The 21455-nt window shown below is 45.2% G+C and overlaps 1 protein-coding gene across 8 annotated transcripts in view; it reads left to right on the top strand.

Annotated features, from left to right (window-relative positions):
• Positions 1–21455, top strand: part of TIRAP (TIR domain containing adaptor protein) — a 156922-nt gene that overhangs the window by 51045 nt on the left and 84422 nt on the right. For 6 of the 8 annotated variants that reach the window (XM_069614200.1, XM_069614195.1, XM_069614199.1 and 3 more), the window contains one exon: positions 15260–15310. The exons of the other annotated variants lie outside the window; for them this stretch is intronic. In XM_069614200.1, coding sequence (XP_069470301.1) covers positions 15260–15310 — 51 coding nt within the window. The remainder of the gene's footprint in view (positions 1–15259; positions 15311–21455) is intronic. 8 annotated transcript variants of the gene reach the window in all.

Genomic DNA, 21455 nt, shown 5'->3' with positions numbered 1-21455 from the left:
GGAGACTTGGGCCTCATCCTTGCTATGTGGGCGGAGCCTTGGGCCTCATCCTTGCTATGTGGGCGGAGACTTGGGCCTCATTCTTCCTATGTGGGCGGAGACTTGGGCCTCATCCTTGCTATGTGGGCGGAGATTTGGGCCTCATCCTTACTTCACTCACAGTTCTTTACAATGGGTCTTGGCACCCTTGCCCTTGTAGGCAACTCTACCACCCCTACTTCCCTTTGAACATGTTTTTGTATGCAACGGTACGACCCTGTGTACTACACATCACGGTGATACGTTTTTGTCCCATCTCACTTGGCCCCACATCAAACTTTGTATGTTTAGATTTCTCTTTTAAAAATTGGTTCGCATTATCAGCTCGGCCACTTGAGCCGAGTTTACGTGCATACAATAAATAAAATAATGAAAATACAACTCATTATTTATGAAAGAAATAATGTCTTTAAATACAATTAAAACAAATAAGTGTATACGTGTGATTTCATAAAAAAATTCACTATACTCATCATAGGCAGACTTCACAACCCTCAGCTGCAGAAAATGTTCAGAACATGTAGTAGAAAGGAATGATTAAGCAGGGTGCGATCACTTCCGTTGAAAATGTGTGAAGATTTCCAAAACTCGACAATTCGCTCTTGCCCCCTTGGATGTTTTTTTCTTCCACAATAGGGCTTCTCGCCTTCAACTCTCGCTGGTCTTCCATCATCGAGGTTTCGCTGTCCACTAGGGATGTTACTAGGCCTGGAAATGATCCGGGGCTACGCTGTCTGACTCGGGGCTAGCTAGCCTTTTGGTTGTACCTGCTTTCTATCTGGGGCTACAACCAAAAGACCCGGGGCTATAGCCCCCTCGGCCCCCCCAGCAACAGCTCTACTGTCCACATTTAATTAATCTTTCAAGAGCCACTCCTCTGGCTCAGTTTCTGAGACGTCACCAAGCTCCCGACTGCCTCCAAATCCGGCTTTTCTTTAACTAGGCATGTGTCCAGTGTGGGGGCTGGCTGCGTCTTCCTTCTTTTTCCACACTTTTTCTAATATTGCCATTTCCTGTGATTTTCAACTCTACAAGATATGCAAAGTTGGTCCTTTCTTTTTTATTTTAACTTTGTTTATTAGTGGCTACATAGAGATACACCGCACCTTTCCACATTGCACCATATACAATCGAGAAATATACATTTCACAGTCATTGTAGTCGTATACAGTTACATGGATTCATCATCGTCAGAGGTAATTTCACATAGATAAACTCGAAATGGGCCCCATATGTCTTTGGGCCTGCAGGCCGGAGGCTGGGTCAGGACATATTGTTCTTCAGTTTCATTTACATACGTGAGCTCACGAAGAAATTGGTTCATGCTAGGTAGGGCTGCATTTTTCCATTTTTGTAGGATGCATTTTTTGGCTACTGCGCAAGTGATGTTAAATAATCTTCTAGTTTTTTCAGAGCATTTGCCTATGTCCCCAAATAGATATCTTTGGGGTGTCAGAGCCGTGGGGGGATCTGTGTAATTTCCTCCAACATCGCTGCTACCTCTTTCCAGAAGCCCGCCACCACCCGACATTCCCAATACATATGTAGGTGTCCTGCCTGTGGCATTTTGCACTTGGGGCATGTATCTGAGGCCTCCGGGGTAAATTTTGCTATTTTAGTCGGTGTGTAGTGCAGTCCATTCAGCATTTTGAATTGAATTAGCCGCAGACCAGAATTCGGGGAAATCTTCTTGGTTAGTGAACAATATCTGGCCCATTTCTCTTCATCAATGGGTGTCTGTAAGTCCCTCTCCCATTTCTCTTTGATTTGGTTGACAGTGGGGGTGTGGGCCTGCACTGCAGTGTATAGTCTGGAAATTCCTAGGCCCTCTGTGGCGGTTACAAGCTGTATGCATGGGTGTGGCTGGGGTTCGTCTGGGAATAGCAGCAGTTTTTTCTGAAATGCCGACCTCATACGGTAGTATTGAAGAGTTCTAAGTGGCCCGCCTCCCAAAGCTCTCACTAGTTCCCCCAGGGTCACAAATTTACCATCAGTAAACATGTCCCCTATTTTCATTTCATAATTAGGGTCCCATGATTCCTGTATTGTACTGTTATGTGTGGGGGAAGTCTGTCCTTTCTTAACTTTCTATGCCACCAAACTACTCCTACCCACTCTTGCCTTCTCTCGCCTCGTCAACTGCTCTTCGGTTTCTATTGGTCAACCTAGCAACTTGCCCCTCTTTGTTCTATCTTTAACTCTATTCATACTCTGTTGTCTCTCATCTCATACATGGATCTTGCCGTCTCTACGTTCCCTCTCGTGGTTATCATTTGAATCTCGTATAGCCTTCCACTTCCCCTATAGCATCTTAGAAAACAGTCATGGAGGTTGTTGGGGACGGTACAAGAGGTAGACCTGGGCCCCATCGCACTCCTTTAACAGTGAAGGTAGAGGTACGACAGGGGCTGAGCGTACTATCGAGATGGGGATTTCCGGCAGACCTTTTACGTGATCACGTTTTAACGGAGGCGATAAGGGACAAAATTGACACATACCTTAGAGAAATCGCAATGCCCGATATAGCCCCTGATTCATTATTGGGTGCATTTAAGGCAGTCCAGAGAGGGGAGGTGATAGCGCTGAAGGCCACATGGGACAAACAAAGGAGGCAATTTGCACGAGAAGTAGAAGATCAGGTAAAGAGGTTATGGGGAGAATCGTTGAAAGCCTGACCAGAGCCGTACAAAAAGCATTGAAACACACACATGAGCAACTGGACCTGCTGTACACGAAACAGAAGTGCTATGTGGGGGCGGATATGTTACGTTATAGAAACGTATAGAGCGCACATATGCCAAAAGGGTGTCCAGTCAAAGTTCTAAAAAAATAGTTTCGACAGGTAAAAGTTTCGACACAAAAGTGCGGAAAACAAAAGTTTTTTTTTTTAATAGTAAAGGGTTTATTTTAATTCGGTATAGTTAAATAGGTGTCAAAAAAACGGGTGTTTGGGGGGGGACCCCCCCATAAAAATAAAAAAGGCTGGTGCTCCCAAGCTGCCGCTTATCAGCAATCCGCACCAAAGTGGTGAGTTACCTAGAGGAGCGTGTCAAGCTCCAAGGTGAAGCCACAGGGGAACCGTCAGCAGAGGAGAAGGATGCGGTCAAACAGAAAAGCAGCAACTTTACCAATGTTGAAAACGAGACCGAGGGGAGAGCTGAACTCTGGTCTGTTATGCGGGTGACACCATTCCCACAGTGTGACTTCGCTGCAGCGGCGTGCAGGAGGTCGGAAACACCATGAGACACTGGTGAGTGGCCCATAGAGAGTGGGAACTCCGGAGCGTACCGACAGGTACACAGACAATTGAAAGAGTAGTCCTCATGCCTGAAATATGGGGAAAGCTGGAGCAAATGTGATAATAAGCAGATGAATGTTAATGAACAAGCTGAAAGGCGAGATTTGTGCAAGCCTCCATACATGAGAAGTTCATATGGGGAAAGTTGGAGCAAGCATTGCCATAAGCAAATAAGTACTTGTGAAGAAGTAAAGAAACAGAACTTGAACGAATCTTCATATGTGAGAGGTCCATATGGGGGAGCTTGGGACAAGTGAAATCCAGAGTCAATGAAGTAGAGTACAAGAGTACAACTGTGCTGAACTAGGAAATAAAGAGAACTTTGAAAGTAGTCCGGATAAATAGGTAGAGACATTGTACAAAGATACCTGGCTTGAGAGTATACCAGGGGATCTAAGGACACTAATGAAGAATTCCTGCTAAGGGATTATGCCAGGCAATCACCTATGAAGCAGTTGGGTAAAAGATACACTTTGCCATCCTTGAAGCAGTTGGGTAAACGAGACACGTTAGCATCCTTGAAGCAGTTGGGTAAAAGAGACACGTTGGCATCCTTGAAGCAGTTTCGTATAAGAGACACGTTAGCATCCTTGAAGCAGTCAGGTAAATGAGACACTTTTCCAACCTTGAAGCAGTTGGGTAAACGAGGCACGTTAGCATCATTGAAGCAGTTGGGTAAAAGAGACACGTTAGCATCCTTGAAGCAGTCAGGTAAACGAGACACTTTGCCATCCTTGAAGCAGTTGGGTAAACGAGACACATTAGCATCCTTGAAGCAGTTGGGTAAAAGAAACACGTTAGCATCCTTGAAGCAGCCAGATAAACAAGACACTTTGCCATCCTTGAAGCAGTTGGGTAAATGAGACACGTTAGCATCCTTGAAGCAGTTGGGTAAAAGAGACTCTTTGCCATCCTTGAAGCAGTTTGGTAAACGAGACACGTTAGCATTCTTGAAGCAGTTGGGTAAAAGAGACTCTTTGCCATCCTTGAAGCAGTTCGGTAAAAGAGACACTTTGCCATCGTTGAAGCAGTCGGGTGAAAGAGACACTTTGCCATCCTTGAAGCAGTTGGGTAAAAGAGACACTTTGCCATCCTTGAAACAGTTGAGTAAAAGATACTCCAGTTGGGTAAAAGAGACAATTTGACATCCTTGAAACTGTTGGGTTAAAGAGACTCTTTGTCATCCTTGAAGCAGCTGGGTAAAAGAGACACTTTGCCATCCTTGAAGCAGTTGGGTAAAAGAGACACTTTGCTATCCTTGTAGCAGTTGGGTAAAACAGACACTTTGCCATCCTTGAAACAGTTGGATAAAAGAGCCTCTTTGCCATCCTTGAAGCAGTTGGGTAAAAGAGACACTTTACCATCCTTGAAGCAGTGGGTTAAAAGAGACACTTTGGCATCCTTGTAGCAGTTGGGTAAAACAGACACTTTGCCATCCTTGAAACTGTTGGATAAAAGAGACTCTTTGCCATCCTGAAGCAGTTGAGTAAAAGAGACACTTTGCCATCCTTGAAGCAGTTGGGTAAAAGAGACACTTTGCCATCCTTGAAGCAGACGGGTAAAAGAGACACTTTGCCATCATTGAAACAGTCAGGTAAAAGAGACTCTTTGCCATCCTTGAAGCAGTCGGGTAAAAGAGACACTTTGCCATCCTTGAAGCAGTCGGGTAAAAGAGACACTTTGCCATCCTTGAAGCAGTTGGGTAAAAGAGACACTTTGCCATCATTGAAGCAGTTTGGTAAACGAGACACGTTAGCATTCTTGAAGCAGTTGGGTAAAAGAGACACTTTGCCATCCTTGAAGCAGTTGGGTAAAAGAGACACTTTGCTATCCTTGTAGCAGTTTGGTAAACGAGACACGTTAGCATTCTTGAAGCAGTTGGGTAAAAGAGACTCTTTGCCATCCTTGAAGCAGTTCGGTAAAAGAGACACTTTGCCATCGTTGAAGCAGTCGGGTGAAAGAGACACTTTGCCATCCTTGAAGCAGTTGGGTAAAAGAGACACTTTGCCATCCTTGAAACAGTTGAGTAAAAGATACTCCAGTTGGGTAAAAGAGACAATTTGACATCCTTGAAACTGTTGGGTTAAAGAGACTCTTTGTCATCCTTGAAGCAGCTGGGTAAAAGAGACACTTTGCCATCCTTGAAGCAGTTGGGTAAAAGAGACACTTTGTTTTACCCAACTGCTACAAGGATAGCAAAGTGTCTGTTTTACCCAACTGCTACAAGGATAGCAGACACTTTGCCATCCTTGAAACAGTTGGATAAAAGAGCCTCTTTGCCATCCTTGAAGCAGTTGGGTAAAAGAGACACTTTACCATCCTTGAAGCAGTTGGTTAAAAGAGACACTTTGGCATCCTTGTAGCAGTTGGGTAAAACAGACACTTTGCCATCCTTGAAACAGTTGGATAAAAGAGACTCTTTGCCATCCTGAAGCAGTTGAGTAAAAGAGACACTTTGCCATCCTTGAAGCAGTTGGGTAAAAGAGACACTTTGCCATCCTTGAAGCAGACGGATAAAAGTGACACTTTGCCATCATTGAAACAGTCAGGTAAAAGAGACTCTTTGCCATCCTTGAAGCAGTCGGGTAAAAGAGACACTTTGCCATCCTTGAAGCAGTCGGGTAAAAGAGACACTTTGCCATCCTTGAAGCAGTTGGGTAAAAGAGACACTTTGCCATCATTGGAACAGTTGAGTTAAAGAGATGCTTTGCCATCCTTGAAGCAGTTGAGTAAAAGAGACACTTTGCCATCATTGAAACAGTTGAGTAAAAGAGACACTTTGGGCCTCATTACACGGATGGCGGTATTAGCACATGGACCAAGGTGCTATTAGCACCTTGGTCCATGCCGGGAAAATACCGGCACCGCCTTTGTTGAAGGGGGAATTACCGCCCCATTCCAAGGTTGGAGGGGCGGTAATTCCCCCTTCCACCACTGCCCTTCCCCATTCCCATTTTTGCCCCATAGGGCATAATGGCAATGGGGAAGGTGCTAATTACGGCACCGCAATTTTGCCGTGCCGTAATTAGCACCAAGGTCCCTTAGCGGGTTGGTTTTTAACGCCTGCAAAAAGCAGGCGTTAAAGCACCAACCCGCTAAGGGACCTCGTAGTAAGGCGGTAATGGTTAACGGTCACCGTTACCATTAACGGTCACCGTTAACCATTGCCGCCATCCGTGTAATGAGGCCCTTTGCCATCATTGAAGCAGTTGGTTAAAAGAGACTATTTGCCATCATTGAAACAGTTCGGTAAAAGAGACACTTTGCCATCATTGAAACAGTCGGGTAAAAGAGACACTTTGCCATCCTTGAAGCAGTCGGGTAAAAGAGACACTTTGCCATCCTTGAAGCAGTTGGGTAAAAGAGACACTTTGCCATCCTTGAACCAGTTGGATAAAAGAGACACTTTTCCATCATTGAACCAGTCGGGTAAAAGAGACTCTTTGCCATCCTTGAAGCAGTCGGGTAAAAGAGACTCTTTGCCATCCTTGAAGCAGTCGGGTAAAAGAGATTCTTTGCCATCATTGAAGCAGTTGGGTAAAAGAGACACTTTGCCATCCTTGTAGCAGTCGGATAAAAGAGATACTTTGCTACATCCTTGAAGCAGTTGGGTAAAAGAGACACTGCCATCCTTGAAGCAGTTGGGTAAGAGACACTTTGCCATCCTTGAAGCAGTTGGGTAAAAGAGACACTTTGCCATCCTTGGAGCAGTTGGGTAAAAGGGAGTCCAGTTGGGTAAAAGAGACACTTTGCCATCCTTGAAGCAGTTGGGTAAAAGAGACACTTTGCCATCCTCGAAGCAGTTGGGTAAAAGGGAGTCCAGTTGGGTAAAAGAGACACTTTGCCATCCTTGAAGCAGTTGGGTAAAAGAGACACTTTGCCATCCTCGAAGCAGTTGGGTAAAAGGGAGTCCAGTTGGGTAAAGGAGACACTTTGCTATCCTTGAAGCAGTTGGGTAAAAGAGACTCTTTGCCATCCTTGAAACAGTTGGGTAAAATAGACACTTTGCCATCCTTGTAGCAGTTGGGTAAAACAGACACTTTACCATCCTCGAAACATTTGGGTAAAAGAGACTCTTTGCCATCTTTGAAGCAGTTGGGTAAAAGAGACTTTTTGCCATCCTTGAAGCAGTTGGGTAAAAGAGACACTTTTCCTAACTTTGAGAAACTCTTACTTGGAAGAGACGTTCTTGCCCTTATTTGGCCCTATTATTTGGGCAAATACATTTTTCGCCATCCTTCCTGAAATAATCCAGGGGAAGGGAACTACCCTCTGGATCCAAGCACTTCTCTTTGGGAGAAACCAATTTTGTTGTATTTATTTATTTGTTTCACCTTTGAACATTTTGGTTAAACATAAGTCAGAGACATTTTTTTCTTACACTTCTTAGTTGTTCATTTTTAGTGTGACGTTCAGAATTGTTTTGGACACAAGGACAGTGTATATCATTTTGACGACAAGACACGGACTAATCTTTAGTTGTAGTTTCCTAGGCAGGGAAACTTTTGGGATAGGCACAGACGGGTCTTTATCGAATTCTTTTCTTTTTATAAAGATGTCTGATGTTGAGAACACTACCACTTCGTGTCCATCTCTCATTTCAGACCCCTCACAATGGCCTCACTTCTGTGTCCTTGCCGTATAAGTGAGAGTACATGGAAATCTCGGCCGGTAGTTTGGGAGGGCGCATAGACCCACAATGGGGCACAACACCTACGTGTGAATGGGAAGCATTCTTCTCCCACAATATCAGAGGCGTGGGGCACTTGGCCTGAGTGAACCTGCCCTGGAGAGGGTCGGGTGTACTGGAGCAGCAGTGTGTCTCTCTTCCCTTCTCATTCTCTCATTTGTGTGCGGTACTGTTTGGGCTGCCACTATACTCGGTTTTAGTGGCTATGAACAAGTTGGCAGCGAGGGCCAATGTTTCTTATTCTTATGGGTGGTGGAGCCTTGCAGTGCATTTTCCAAAATGCAAAGCTGGTAGCCCATATGTATGTACGTACGTACGTATGTACGTACGTACGTTGCGTGGGTAATTTAAATGGCACAGATAAAGACAGAAAGCAATAGAGAGTTATACAAGTACAGGATGGGGTACAAGCAGATGAGAGGGGTGGAGCAGCAAGAAGGGTGTCACCATCAGTAACCTGTCTTCTCAGTGTAGGGTTTCTTGAATCGCTGGATTTTCAGACCCTTCCATATGTGCCAGCGGGATGTTCGGAAGTACAATGAGCAAGAGAGCCGGGAATGGCTCTTGGGTTCTAATCTAGAGACGTCTTTGTTCCTGGGGTTGTGTAGGCCTCCTGAGATGGTGAGTTACTCGGCAAGGTATGATGGTGATCATCAGTGCGTCATAGGTGATGAAGGTTGTCTTGAAGATGATGCCGGCTTGGAGGGGTATCCAGTGAAGTTCTGCCACCAGGAAAATAATGAGATCGCACAGTTTGTTTCTGGCAGACATTTTTAATATAGACCGTGCCGTCTTTGGTCTGGGCTAATTTCTAATTGTTGTGGCTACAGGTTTGAGAAATTCCCCTATCCGCAAGCAAACATTCCCCATGAAGTGTGCTAGTTAGGGAACTTTGAAATTAACCTTCTTTGGGACACTAACTTGACAGCAATCTTTTCAAGGGCTAAGAAGTGTGCCCACTTGTAGGTCCTGGGCTTTCATAGAATTTGATGTGTAGCACAGTATCTAGTAATTTCATTGATGTCAGTAGACTGATTACTTGAACCTCCTAAGATGCCAACTTACTGAATCGTAGGGCCACATTACAAGTCCGGCGGTAACCCGCCGGTGGACCAAAACACTGTTTCCAGTGCCTGATATCCAGGTGCCACCGGGCCATTAGATGTCCTAGCAGGCCAGAATAAAAGGTGCTGGAAAATGTTAGTCCCCATTCCTGTGGAGTCCGATAGGACTCTGGGAAGCACCAGCACTGTTGACAACAGTGCTGATACTTCCGTGACAACTCTGCTTTCCGGGGCCGTTGCGCCCTGCAGGTCAGATCTGCCGAACACACCGGCTCAGGAAAACAGAGTTGTAGATGCTGGTCTGGAAAGAGTGCTGGTACGTTGCTACCGGCACCCTAATTTCCAGACCGGCAGACTTGCAATGAGGCCCATAGTCACTTAATCATCGAGTACAAACTGTTCAATCATGGACAATATTTAATTTCAAATGAAAGCGGAAACAAAGGGTCCAAAAAAGGGACGAGGTAAACTGGGATAGGGATGATGGGTCAGGGTCAAAGGAGAGTAAGGGGGTGCAATTCCACATGAATAAACAACGGAAAAGGTCATCAAAAAAGAAAGGTTGCATATTTAGTAGTGAAAAATGGCAATTGTAAGCAATTTCTTAGATCTAATTCTTTCCCCTACATTTACCTTTCACAGTGGCTTCTAAATTGCGTGAAACACATGTCTTCAATAAACAGCTTAAAAAAGTGACCAAATAATTGTCTACTATGAAATTGAGGTCTGTGAAACCACATAGAAGCACTTGGGACATACCGAGCTCCGAGAGTTGTGATGGTCTGTAGGTTCGAGAGCCCAAAGTCTAGAGGGCTCAAAGTGCTACAGAGAAATCCTTGTTTCCACCTACCGTTTTTGGTGGTTGTAGGTGACTTGTTCGAAATACAAAGGATCTAATGCCTTTTTCTCGACACCAAAAGTGCCGAAAAAAAAGTTTCAAATGCTTTTTTTTAATTTATTTTTTATTGGGGGGTTCCCTCCAACCCGCCATTTTCTATTTAAAAAAACTTTTTTTATGCATACTAAACTAAAAAATATATAAATAAATAAATAAAAAAGCATTCAAATTTTTTTTTCTTGGTCCTTTTGGTTTAGGAAAAAAGGGCATTCGATCCTTTTTTTTCGAAACTATGACTGGACACCGTTTTTGGTACTATGACAACTCTTGATTTTGCCATGTGGAGGCATTGTCCGGAAAATAATCTATGTTCTCTGATTCAAGCAATGTAGACTGTGCTGGAGGTTCTTTATCCCAGACATGCAAAACAGCGTGATATAGTTTTTCAAGGCAGTTAGACATTGTGCACCAAATTTTCTTAGATAAAATCTACAAAGATGCACACTATGGACATAGACATGGAGTCTGTTTTCTATGTCCATGGTGGCTGCGGAGGTGAAGGCTAGCAGGCTAGGGACGAGAATGTTAGGATGTGCGGGTTAGGGTTTCATAAAAATGGCTTGAGTAGTGAGGAAATTGTATGTGGGGTGGGGAGAGTGATAGAGCAGGGGCTGGAGTGGGAGAAAACAAACGGTGGCAATGGGCGGAGATGATGTTGGCCTGAATGGAACACAGGCTTTACCATATATTCAATCCTGCTTCCTTGGCAGCCTGATTGGCAGGTGCCTCTACCCTTTGCCAGAGGCGCTCTATGTTGGTTGCTAACTAGAATAATCATTTTAAATCAGAAAAGGTACATAGAATTACCATTGGGGGCCAGCTGGTGCTATTGTGTCTCCATCAGACAGCCCTTGCATTAGTGACAATGAGCTTTAACACCCCAAAATAAACCCACTGAGCAGTGTCATTCTGAGACTCTAACATTCTGAGTCTGTTTATTTAATGCCTGGCCTAAGAACCGCTTATAGGGGTAAGTCGGGCTATTTCAACTTTATCAGATGTTGATTGTGGCAGTACCAATGTCCAGACACCAAGCATCTACAATAATCATCAGCAGAAAAACCACAAAGACGATTGGCGGATCTCCACCAGCACCTGCCTCCGCCTGAAGCATTTTCTTCATCTCGACGGCCAACACCTGATCCAGTGACGATGTGACTTCCTCATCTGCGGCCTGCGAACAACTCCCGCTTTAGAAAACCTCCACAAGGGAAGGCTACGTTTGTTGAGCGGACACTGGTTCATCGATAACCTCTCATTTCTGCCTGACCCTTTTACCATAGTCCCCTAAAAGACCCATAGCGTTGGTTACTCATTCTCTTGAACCTTGTTTGACTGCTATATAATTTCCGGGTGTTTCTAGCAGAAATCTTTAATACTCAACCTCTTCATCTTCCAACTTTCACTGGCCTTGACTTCGGCTCCTGCCTGCACTTGTTAATTTATCTACACCATCTGGTAACCCACTTTACCAAGCACGTCTCTACATGCAACTTTGGCTTCTCAGCGCTCACTTGGTTAGGTCTCTACATGACTGTGGTTACTCAGCAGTCACTTGGTTAGGTCTCTACATGACCTGGATTGACAGCATTCATTTGATTGTGTATCTCCATGATCTGGTTCTCAACAGTTACCTGGTTAGGTCTCTTTAGGAGCTGGTACTCAGTAATCACTTGTTTAGGTCTCTCCACAACCTGGTTCTCAACATGGACTTGGTTAGGACTCTTCATGACTTGGTTCTCAACAATCACTTGGTTAGGACTCTTCATGGCCTGTTCTCAACAATCACTTGGTTAGGACTCTTCATGACCTGGTTCTCAACAATCACTTGGTTAGGACTCTTCATGGCCTGTTCTCAACAATCACTTGGTTAGGACTCTTCATGACCTGCTTCTCAACAATCAAGCGGTTAGGACTCTTCATGGCCTGTTCTCAACAATCACTTGGTTAGGACTCTTCAAGACCTGGTTCTCAACAATCACTTGGTTAGGACTCTTCATGGCCTGTTCTCAACAATCCCTTGGTTAGTACTCTTCATGACCTGGTTCTCAACAATCACTTGGTTAGGACTCTTCATGACCTGGTTCTCAACAATCACATGGTTAGGACTCTTCATGGCCTGTTCTCAAAATCGCTTGGTTAGTACTCTTCATTCCCTGGTTCTTGACATTTGCTTTTCGTTCCTCTTTAGACCTCTAGCTAGCTTCAATCCCTTGCTTCAGTGTCTGGGTGACAAGTAATTCGTAAAAGTCGGTACATTGCACCAAGTGGAGGTCTTCCTGCTTTAGCAAGAATTGACAAGTAACTTGTCCTTCTGCTCTCTACCACCCCACGGGTTCTTTTATACTGCCTAAGAGGTTTCATTATTTATAATGGCCTTTGTGATGGTTTCAAGCTGCTAGTGTTTTGTCTCAGGGTTTTTGTTTGGGCTCTTTGTCCAGTTTCTCTTAGTGTTCTTTAAATCTTTTGTAATACGCCGCTGCGCATTGGTTACCTACTGAATTTATCGCACTTTTTCTTTACATGGCTTTGAAAGGAGCCACATGCAATGTCGGCGCTATCTTGGATCGCTTCTCTCAGCAGTTCTTTGGTACGCAGCATTCCGTGCCCTTAGAAATTGTCTTGTACTCCCGTCCTCTACTCAACTGATGAGATCCGGGACCATGACCTGCAGAATCCATTGAACTCCACACTTTCACCAACAAATGTGTAGCATATCTCGGCAAGTTTCAAACTTCACATTTGTAATGTATGAATGTTGTTCCAATGTATAAATGGTAAATTGTATATACTCTCCGTTGGGGTTTTGAGTTTTAACGCCCCCGATGGTAGGGTTTTGGAAACGCCTGATGGAATAAGGCTGTGCCTTGGTGGGGATAGCAGGCCTGCAGGATCACACCCCTTCCACCCTATGCGAGGCACATTGGGTAGTGGCAGGACCAACTCAGTCCTCTGTTGCTCACCCCGTCTTATATTAGAATGAGGGTTAACTCATCATGTATAACAGAACGTCATTTCTCAACTCAAGAAAAATCAAAATGAAAAGGGGAAAACACAATAATAAAGTCTATATGGGTCGTACCCTGGTAAAGTGTCACCTCCCAACTTGGTATGGGTTTGTAGAGGGGTTGTAGAGGTTCCTAAATCCTTTCTTTCACTCTCACTACTAGGATTTAGGGTTCTTGCTCCCATCTTCCCAGCTGCCAATTGAAGGTTCAAAGGGGTTCCTGAACTATGCATCAGCTTGCCTCCTGGATGCACCTCTAGGCCTTCTTAAAATAAAAAAAGGGTGGTACAATTGTACCTTCTCTGCAGGGTCCAGCTGGTGTCGAGATACTTTTACTGCACTCTCACCCTAAGATCTCTTAATGGGGCCCTGGTCACCTTCCCCACCTGGGATCGAGACCCCTCCCCAACCCCTCTGAGGCTTCTCTACTCTTACACTCCTCTACCCCGACGTTGTCACGCCACAAGCTCCTTCCTCCTCCTATCTCAAGTATCTGCCTTGGGCCAACCAGGCCTTCTTTTGCCTTCCTAATCCCTCTATCATGATTAACTCCTCCACCACCCTCTGACATCACAGCACCTTCTCCTCACTTTCTCCAACTATCTCTTGATGTTTTCCAGTCTCAGATATTCTCCCACCTCCTCCTTACTTTCTTCAACCTTCCTCCGCCTAACGTCTTCCAACCACTTCCCCGTACTCTCCCATACCCACTTTCTATTTTTCCACATTTTAATCTTCTCAGACAACTTTCTTACTTCCTCAAACCGCTCCATTCTCACTCTGTCGTCGCCAAACTTCTAAAAACCCTCTCCTCGTCAATCACTGTTACGCTCTCCAACTCACTCCAACCGCCTGCTCCAAACCCCTCCTCACACCAAATGACTGAACCTCTGAGCTTTTACGGAGTCTGGCTCCGTCTTTTAGGCTCTCTCTGGTGACAGGGGACTCGGGTGTGTTAGCTGGGATGAGGATTGGTTATTGGGCTCTGCCCATGAGGAAAGCTTATAGCCCTGATGAGGGTGCCTTGGGATTGACTCGACCCTCCCATTGGGTAGTTTTCGCGCTCTGCCTGCCACACCATGGTCCTGATTTGTGTAAGGAGACCCGGCTGTGTTACTTCAGACAGATGCCGTATGGACTGGCTAGTGGGCCCTATTCCTGAGAATGGCTTCCATTTCTGATGTGGGACTTGGGGTGGCTGGTCCCTCCTTTTGGGTAGTCCTCTCTTTGGTTGCCACACTATTCCCGGGGAGTGGGCTTCCTTTGCCTATCTGTTGCTAACTGTATGAGGGTGGAGGCCTTGTGTGATGCTGCCTGGAAATCCCGCCTGGTCTCCTATCTTCCATTAGTGCCCTTTTACATCTGCAGATTTATCCTGGATTTCTGAACCTGTGAGAGGAGCCAAGCATCTGTCCCTGCTGTGACCATGCTATTGTCAAAATGCCACCCATGAGCCCTTGATTTTCTACCTTGGTGCCGCCCCATCCCTCTTGGTCAAGTCTCTGGAAGTCCCCAGTATCCAGCAGGGGACTTCGTCACAGACAGTTAAATCTGCTTTTGTCCCGTTAGGGGTCTTTTTATTTTATTTTTCTATGTACACTTTAGGGGTTTCTTGGTAAAGATTTTTCTGGTTTAACAGATTCCCTTCAGCTAGATTTGCCAATTCTTCAACCCGTTACTATTTTAATGTTGTATGTTGTTTCACCCATCCCCCCCAGCACCTCTTGCCATTTTCAGCCTTGACTTCGGCCAAAGCTACCAACAAGAGAGCCAGAGCTAGCCAGATACGTTTGGCTTAGCCTGGTATATGACCAGCTGACGTTGAGCTCCGGGAGAGATAGAAGCCTTTGCCCTCCCACTCAGCTTAATTTATTCAGTGAAGTGTTGAAAGGGAATGTTTATTTACCAGGAGATAAGGAATAGCAACACATAACACGCATGTCATGTAATAACATGCTAACTCAAAATTGTCCGACTTTTGTAATCTAATTAAGAACAGTTACTAGAACTTGAATTTTAATAATTTGTTTTCCGCTATTGTGTGGGGGCTTGCTTAGGCAAAGTTTAGATGAAATAATTGTGTTTTTCGTGCAGTTTTACTTAATTTACATGGACTCCATTTATTGAAGGCATTCAAACCTGTGACCTGTGGTTTGAACACAGATTTCAGCAGCAATCCCTTGACTCGCTTAGCGTATTTCGGTGCACACCATATATATGATACAAGTAGTGTGCACTTAATTTGTCTTATCTTTCATCACAGGTGGAAGTTCATGTGGTCGAGTTTTGGCTGGGTAGAATTCCTGCATGGCAGGTAAGAATATATGTTGGCATGTAAACAATTGGCTAACTAGATCGCTTCCTTTAATGCCTTCTTCAGCCCCTTTCCAAGCCTCGCTTCCTTTTAATGTCTTCTTCAGCCCCTTTCCAAGCCTCGCTTCCTTACTGAGCTCTGTAAAGTCCATCGCCGAGAGCTGACTGGGCCTTGGCATCTGATCTTGGTCACCAGCCCTGTCTTTATCCTACCCAGTGTCCCCACAGCAATCTTAGTGTGTGGCCTACTGCCACCACCAGGAGCCTGCACCGGGTCATCCCATCCCAACATATCCGCCCCCTTGTAGGGCAGCTTTACTTGCAAGACCTGTACATGATTTTCTCGTTTCTAAATGAAGCGTGAACTGATTCTTCAGCACGTGCTAGTTGGTGTGTAGGGGTTGAGGGGTAGGGGAATGGAAGTGGGGTCGTGGGGTATGGGGAAATGGGGTACCCTTATAATAAAAAAGAAATCTGGTGGAACCCTGGTTGAACAAAGTGCAGGACCAAAAGGGCCAAAACCCCACAAACCCTGGAAATGTCCAAGCAAAAGGGGACCAGATGGGTAAAACCATTGTGTGCCAGGGCCTCCCTCTGCATCAAGTCTCAGGGATATGGCGGGCAGCTCACCTCTCGGCCCTAAAGCCAGCCTTGGGGATATAGCACCCTGGCACGACTCCCCTGGATGTAATGCAACCTTGGTATTAGTCCCTGGCTTACGTCTTCAGCTCTAAGGAATATGGAGCCCATCTCACTATTCAGGAATCTAGTTCATGCTAAGCTCACTGTTCAGGGATCTAGTTCGGTTCCATGTCATTTCATCGCGGGACGTTTTTTCGCGGGTTTTTTCTCCAAAAAAACCCATCGACCCCCCCAACCCTCCCCCATTTTCTAAAAAATTCGATAAATTCATCCCGCGACGAAATGACATCGTACCTCTAGTTCATGCCATCTCACTATTCAGGGATATAGTTCACGCCCAGCTCACTGTTCAGGGGTGTAGTTCATGCACAGCTCACTATTCAGGGATATAGTTCACGCCCAGATCACTGTTCAGGGGTGTAGTTCATGCCCAGCTCACTCTTCAGGGGTGTAGTTCATGCCCTGCTCACTGTTCAGGGGTGTAGTTCATGCCCAGCTCACTCTTCAGGGGTGTAGTTCATGCCCTGCTCACTGTTCACGGATATAGTTAATGCCCGTTGTACTATTCAGAGATGTAGTTTGTGCTCTGCTCACTGTTCAGGGGTGTAGTTCATGCCCAGCTCACTGCTCAGGGATATACTTCATGCCCATCTCACTGTTCAGGGGTGTAGTTCATGCCCAGCTCACTGCTCAGGGGTGTAGTTCATGCCCAGCTCACTGTTCAGGGGTGTAGTTCATGCCCAGTTGGGTGTAGTTCATGCCCAGCTCATTATTCAGGGATGTAGTTTGTGCCCAGCTCAGAATTCAGGAATTAAGTTACTGCACTTTGCACTATTCAGGGATATTGTTCTTGCCCAGCTCATTGTTAAGGAATATAGCCTATGCCCCTCTCACTGTTCAGGGGTGTAGTTCATGCCCATCTAACTGTTCAGGGGTGTTGTTCATGCCCAGCGGGGTGTAGTTCATGCCCAGCTCGCTGTTCAGGAATATAGTTCATGCCCAGCTCATTATTCTGGCGTATAGTTCATGCCCAGCCCACTGTTCAGGGGTGTAGTTCATGCCCAGCTCATTATTCAGGCGTATAGTTCATGCTCAGCTCACTGTTCAGGGGTGTAGTTCATGCCCAGCTCACTGTTCATGGTTGTAGTTCAGTCCCAGCGGGGTGTCGTTTGTGCCCAGCTCACTGTTCAGGAATATAGTTTGTGCCCAGCTCACTATTCAGGAATCTAGTTCATGCCCAGCTCATTATTCAGGCGTATAGTTCATGCCCAGCTCACTGTTCAGGGGTGTAGTTCATGCCCAGCTCATTATTCAGGCGTATAGTTCATGCCCAGCTCACTGTTCAGGGGTGTAGTTCAGGCCCAGCGGGGTGTAGTCTGTGCCCAGCTCACTGTTCAGGAATATAGTTCATGCCCAGCTCACTGTTCACGGATATAGTTAAATGCCAGCGTACTGTTCAGAGATGTAGTTTGTGCTCTGTTCACTGTTCAGGGGTGTAGTTCATGCCCAGCTCACTGCTCAGGGATATAGTTCATGCCCAGCTCACTGCTCAGGGATATAGTTCATGGCCAGCTCACTGCTCAGGGATATAGTTCATGGCCAGCTCACAGTTCAGGGGGTGTAGTTCATGCCCAGCTCACTGCTCCGGGGTGTAGTTCATGCCCAGCTCACTGTTCAGGGGTGTAGTTCATGCCCAGTGGGGTGTAGTTCATGCCCAGCTCATTATTCAGGGATGTAGTTTGTGCCAAGCTCAGAATTCAGGAATGACGTTACTGCACTTCCCACTATTCAGGGATATTGTTCTTGCCCAGCTCATTGTTAAGGAATATAGTCCATGTCCATGCCCATCTCACTGTTCAGGGGTGTAGTTCATGCCCATCTCACTGTTCAGGGGTGTTGTTCATGCCCAGCAGGGTGTAGTTCATGCCCAGCTCGCTGTTCAGGAATATAGTTCATGCCCAGCTCATTATTCAGGGGTATAGTTCATGCCCAGCTCACTGTTCAGGGGTGTAGTTCATGCCCAGCTCATTATTCAGGCGTATAGTTCATGCCCAGCTCACTGTTCAGGGGTGTAGTTCAGGCCCAGCGGGGTGTAGTTCATGCTCAGCTCACTGTTCAGGAATATAGTTTGTGCCCAGCTCACTGTTCATGGGTATAGTTCATGCCAGGCTCATTATTCAGGCATATAGTTCATGCCTAGCTCACTGTTCACGGATATAGTTAATGCCTGGCGTACTATTCAGAGATGTAGACAAGAAATTATTGGCAGAAAAGGATTGTTGTGAGAAACAAGGCGCTCTGACAATTTGATATGTGTGCGAGGGCTGCAGATTGAGGCAAAAGAGAAGGCAACCTGCCAAAGTTGCCAACAGTACATAAGTGAGACAAAAGGGTGGTTTGCCTGATATCTGCGCACAAAAACACAATTCAAACTAAATTTAGCATAAGTTTTAATTGAAGAATTCTTGAACAGCCTGACACGTGTTTCGAGCTAAGAGGCTCGTCATCAGAGGCTGAAAATTATGTACATCGTTAAACAAAGATTCAGATCATCAAATCAAGCAAGGATCAACATAATTGAACATAATGAGTTAACATTGATTTAACAACAACCGCAAATCCAGTCAAGGGGTTACATGTGTGGCAAGACCCGCAGAATAATAATTCATAAGATGAACAAACATAATAAACCAACATTGATGTACATAAAGTAAATTTTAAACAATTCATCAGATCGCATGTTAATATTTAAAAGGATATAATGTGGTGCATCCACAATTGCCAGAAACGTAGTAGGATATGTAAATTTAAGAGAAAAACAAACAAAGAAGAAAGCTTTTTTCTTTGTTTGTTGTCCTCTTAAATTTATATTTAAATGTATCCTACCACGTTTCTGGCAATTGTGAATGCACCACATTATATCCTTTTAAATATTAACATGCAATCTGATGAATTGTTTAAAATTTACTTTATGTACATCAATGTTGGTTTATTATGTTTGTTCATCTTATGAATTATTATTCTGCGGGTCTTGCCACACATGTAACCCTTTGACTGGATTTGCGGTTGTTGTTAAATCAATGTTAACTCATTGTGTTCAATTATGTTGATCCTTGCTTGATTTGATGATCTGAATCTTTGTATAACGATGTACATAATTATCAGCCTCTGATTACGATCCTCTTAGCTCGAAACACGTGTCAGGCTGTTCAAGAATTCTTCAATTACAATTTATGTTAAATTTAGTTTGAATTGTGTTTTTGTGCGCAGATATCAGGCAAACCACCCTTTTGTCTTTTTCAGAGATATAGTTTGTGCCCAGCTCACTGTTCAGGGGTGTAGTTCATGCCCGGGTCATTATTCAGGGGTGTAGTTCATGCCCAGCTCACTGTTCAGGGGTGTAGTTCATGTCCAGCGCACTGCTAAGGGATATAGTTCATTCCCAGCTCACTATTCAGGGGTGTAGTTCATGCCTAGCTCATTATTCAGGCATGTAGTTTGTGCCCAGCTCAGAATTCAAAAATGTATTTCCTGCCCATCCCACTATTCAGGGATATTGTTCTTGCCCAGTTCAATGTTCAGGAATATAGTTTGTGCCCAGCTCACTGTTCAGGGTTGTAGTTCATGCCCAGCTCACTGTTCAGGGGTGTAGTTCATACTCATCTCACTCTTCAGGGGTGTAGTTCATGCCCAGTGGGGTGAAGTTCACGCCCAGCTCGCTGTTCAGAAATATAGTTTGTGTCCAGCTCACTGTTCACGGATATAGTTAGTGTCCAGCGCACTATTCAGAGATGTAGTTTGTGCCCAACTCAGAATTCAGGAATCTAGTTTCTGCCCATCCCACAATTCAGGGATATTGTTCTTGCCCAGCTCACTGTTCAGGAATATAGTTCATGCCCAGCTCCCTGTTCAAGGATCTAGTTAATGCCCAGCGCACTATGCAGAGATGTAGTTCATGCCCAGCTCACTGTTCACGGATATAGCTAATGCCCGGCGTACTGTTTAGAGATGTAGTTTGTGCCCAGCTCACTGTTTATGGGTGTAGTTCATGGCCAGCTCATTATTCAGGGGTATAGTTCATGCCCAGCACATTGTTTAGTGGTGTAGTTCATGCCCAGCTCACTGCTCAGGGGTATAGTTCCTGCCCAGCTCACTGTTCAGGGGTGCAGTTCATGCCCATCTCCCTGTTCAGGGGTATATTTCATGGCCAGCTCACTGTTCAGGAGTATAGTTAATGCCCGGCTCACTATTCAGAGATGTAGTTTTTGCTCCGCTCATTATTCTGGTATACCCTCTAGGTTAGCCCTGTTCGGAGCCTCCGGGTCAGCTCGATATCAACACTCTGTTATTTGACCCAACTGATACAGGCCTGTGACTTTTTGGGTTTTATCTGTTGAATGTCTGAGAGGAATCCCTGCAGACATACTGGATGCCCACAACAATGCACACCCAGAAAGCTGACACGCACAGATCCAAGTTTCTCCTAGTTCTGCAAGCATCCAAATAAGAGCACAGCTTCTATCTTGTCCCTCTCTCCCTCACTAACCAACCCTACCCACTTTTCTTACAGAGCCACGTGAGCGCCTGAAGACCAAGCCAATGGCAGCGGTGCGTGGTATTAATCATCATAACATAACATGCCACAGGGACCATTTGCACGTCCCACACTTTTCTGCCGATGTCCATAGAGTGATGGTCTGTTTCACATCCCTCCACGAGGCTCCATTCTGGCATACCGTTCTGCACAGGGTCTCCAGTCAGCATCTCCTGGTTTTGATTGCTGAGTTCCCATTGGGGTATCCACTGGCACATGGGACCCCAAAGAGTGGGGGCTCATTTATTCTGCCCTTCTTCATATTCAGGGGTCCGAATGGCAAACCATCTTTAATAACTTACTGGGATGTGGGCCTCTTTCGTCTAATCCCATATACAGCTGGTAAATAGGAGTTTGGGTCTAGTACAAGTCTGACAAAGTGTTGGTCTAGTTGTTGGCCACTGAGGAATAAAAGTAAAGAAACCTATCTTGCCCTATTTCTAAGCGGGGTTGCCCTGCCTCAACAGAAATACAAAGGATTTTGTCAGGATGTCCAATAAAGTGAAAAAGTCCACCGTCCTGTGTCCAAGCCTATTTCCGTCCCTTCCACTTAAACTAAACTAAGGAAAACGGTGTATCTTATTTTTTGTGTGTGACTTTCTTTATTCAGTTTTCCCGCCCCAAAAAAACAAAAAACACAAGCCATGCCAGTTTAACGATACATTTTAGGTTCTCCATGATTACAATAGGCAGCACCCTCATTATCACATTCCTATATATCTCCCCGTCAGTTTGTGCCTTTCCAATCCCTACCAACCCACCTCCACAATATCCCCTCCCTCACATTGCAATGCATCTTTTTCCCTTCACTCAACCCCTTGATTTCAAGCGGGTGTCAAGCCAGGGGCCACACAAGCTCATGCAAAACTTGACCCCAATCCAATTCCACCCCTTCTTCTGAATCAGTGTC

This window comes from Ambystoma mexicanum, chromosome 9 (genome assembly GCF_040938575.1).
Source record: "Ambystoma mexicanum isolate Mex_15411 chromosome 9, UKY_AmexF1_1, whole genome shotgun sequence".
Taxonomy (NCBI): domain Eukaryota; kingdom Metazoa; phylum Chordata; class Amphibia; order Caudata; family Ambystomatidae; genus Ambystoma; species Ambystoma mexicanum.
Note: the sequence above shows the minus strand (reverse complement) of the source record. Positions and strands in the feature narration are given on the sequence as shown.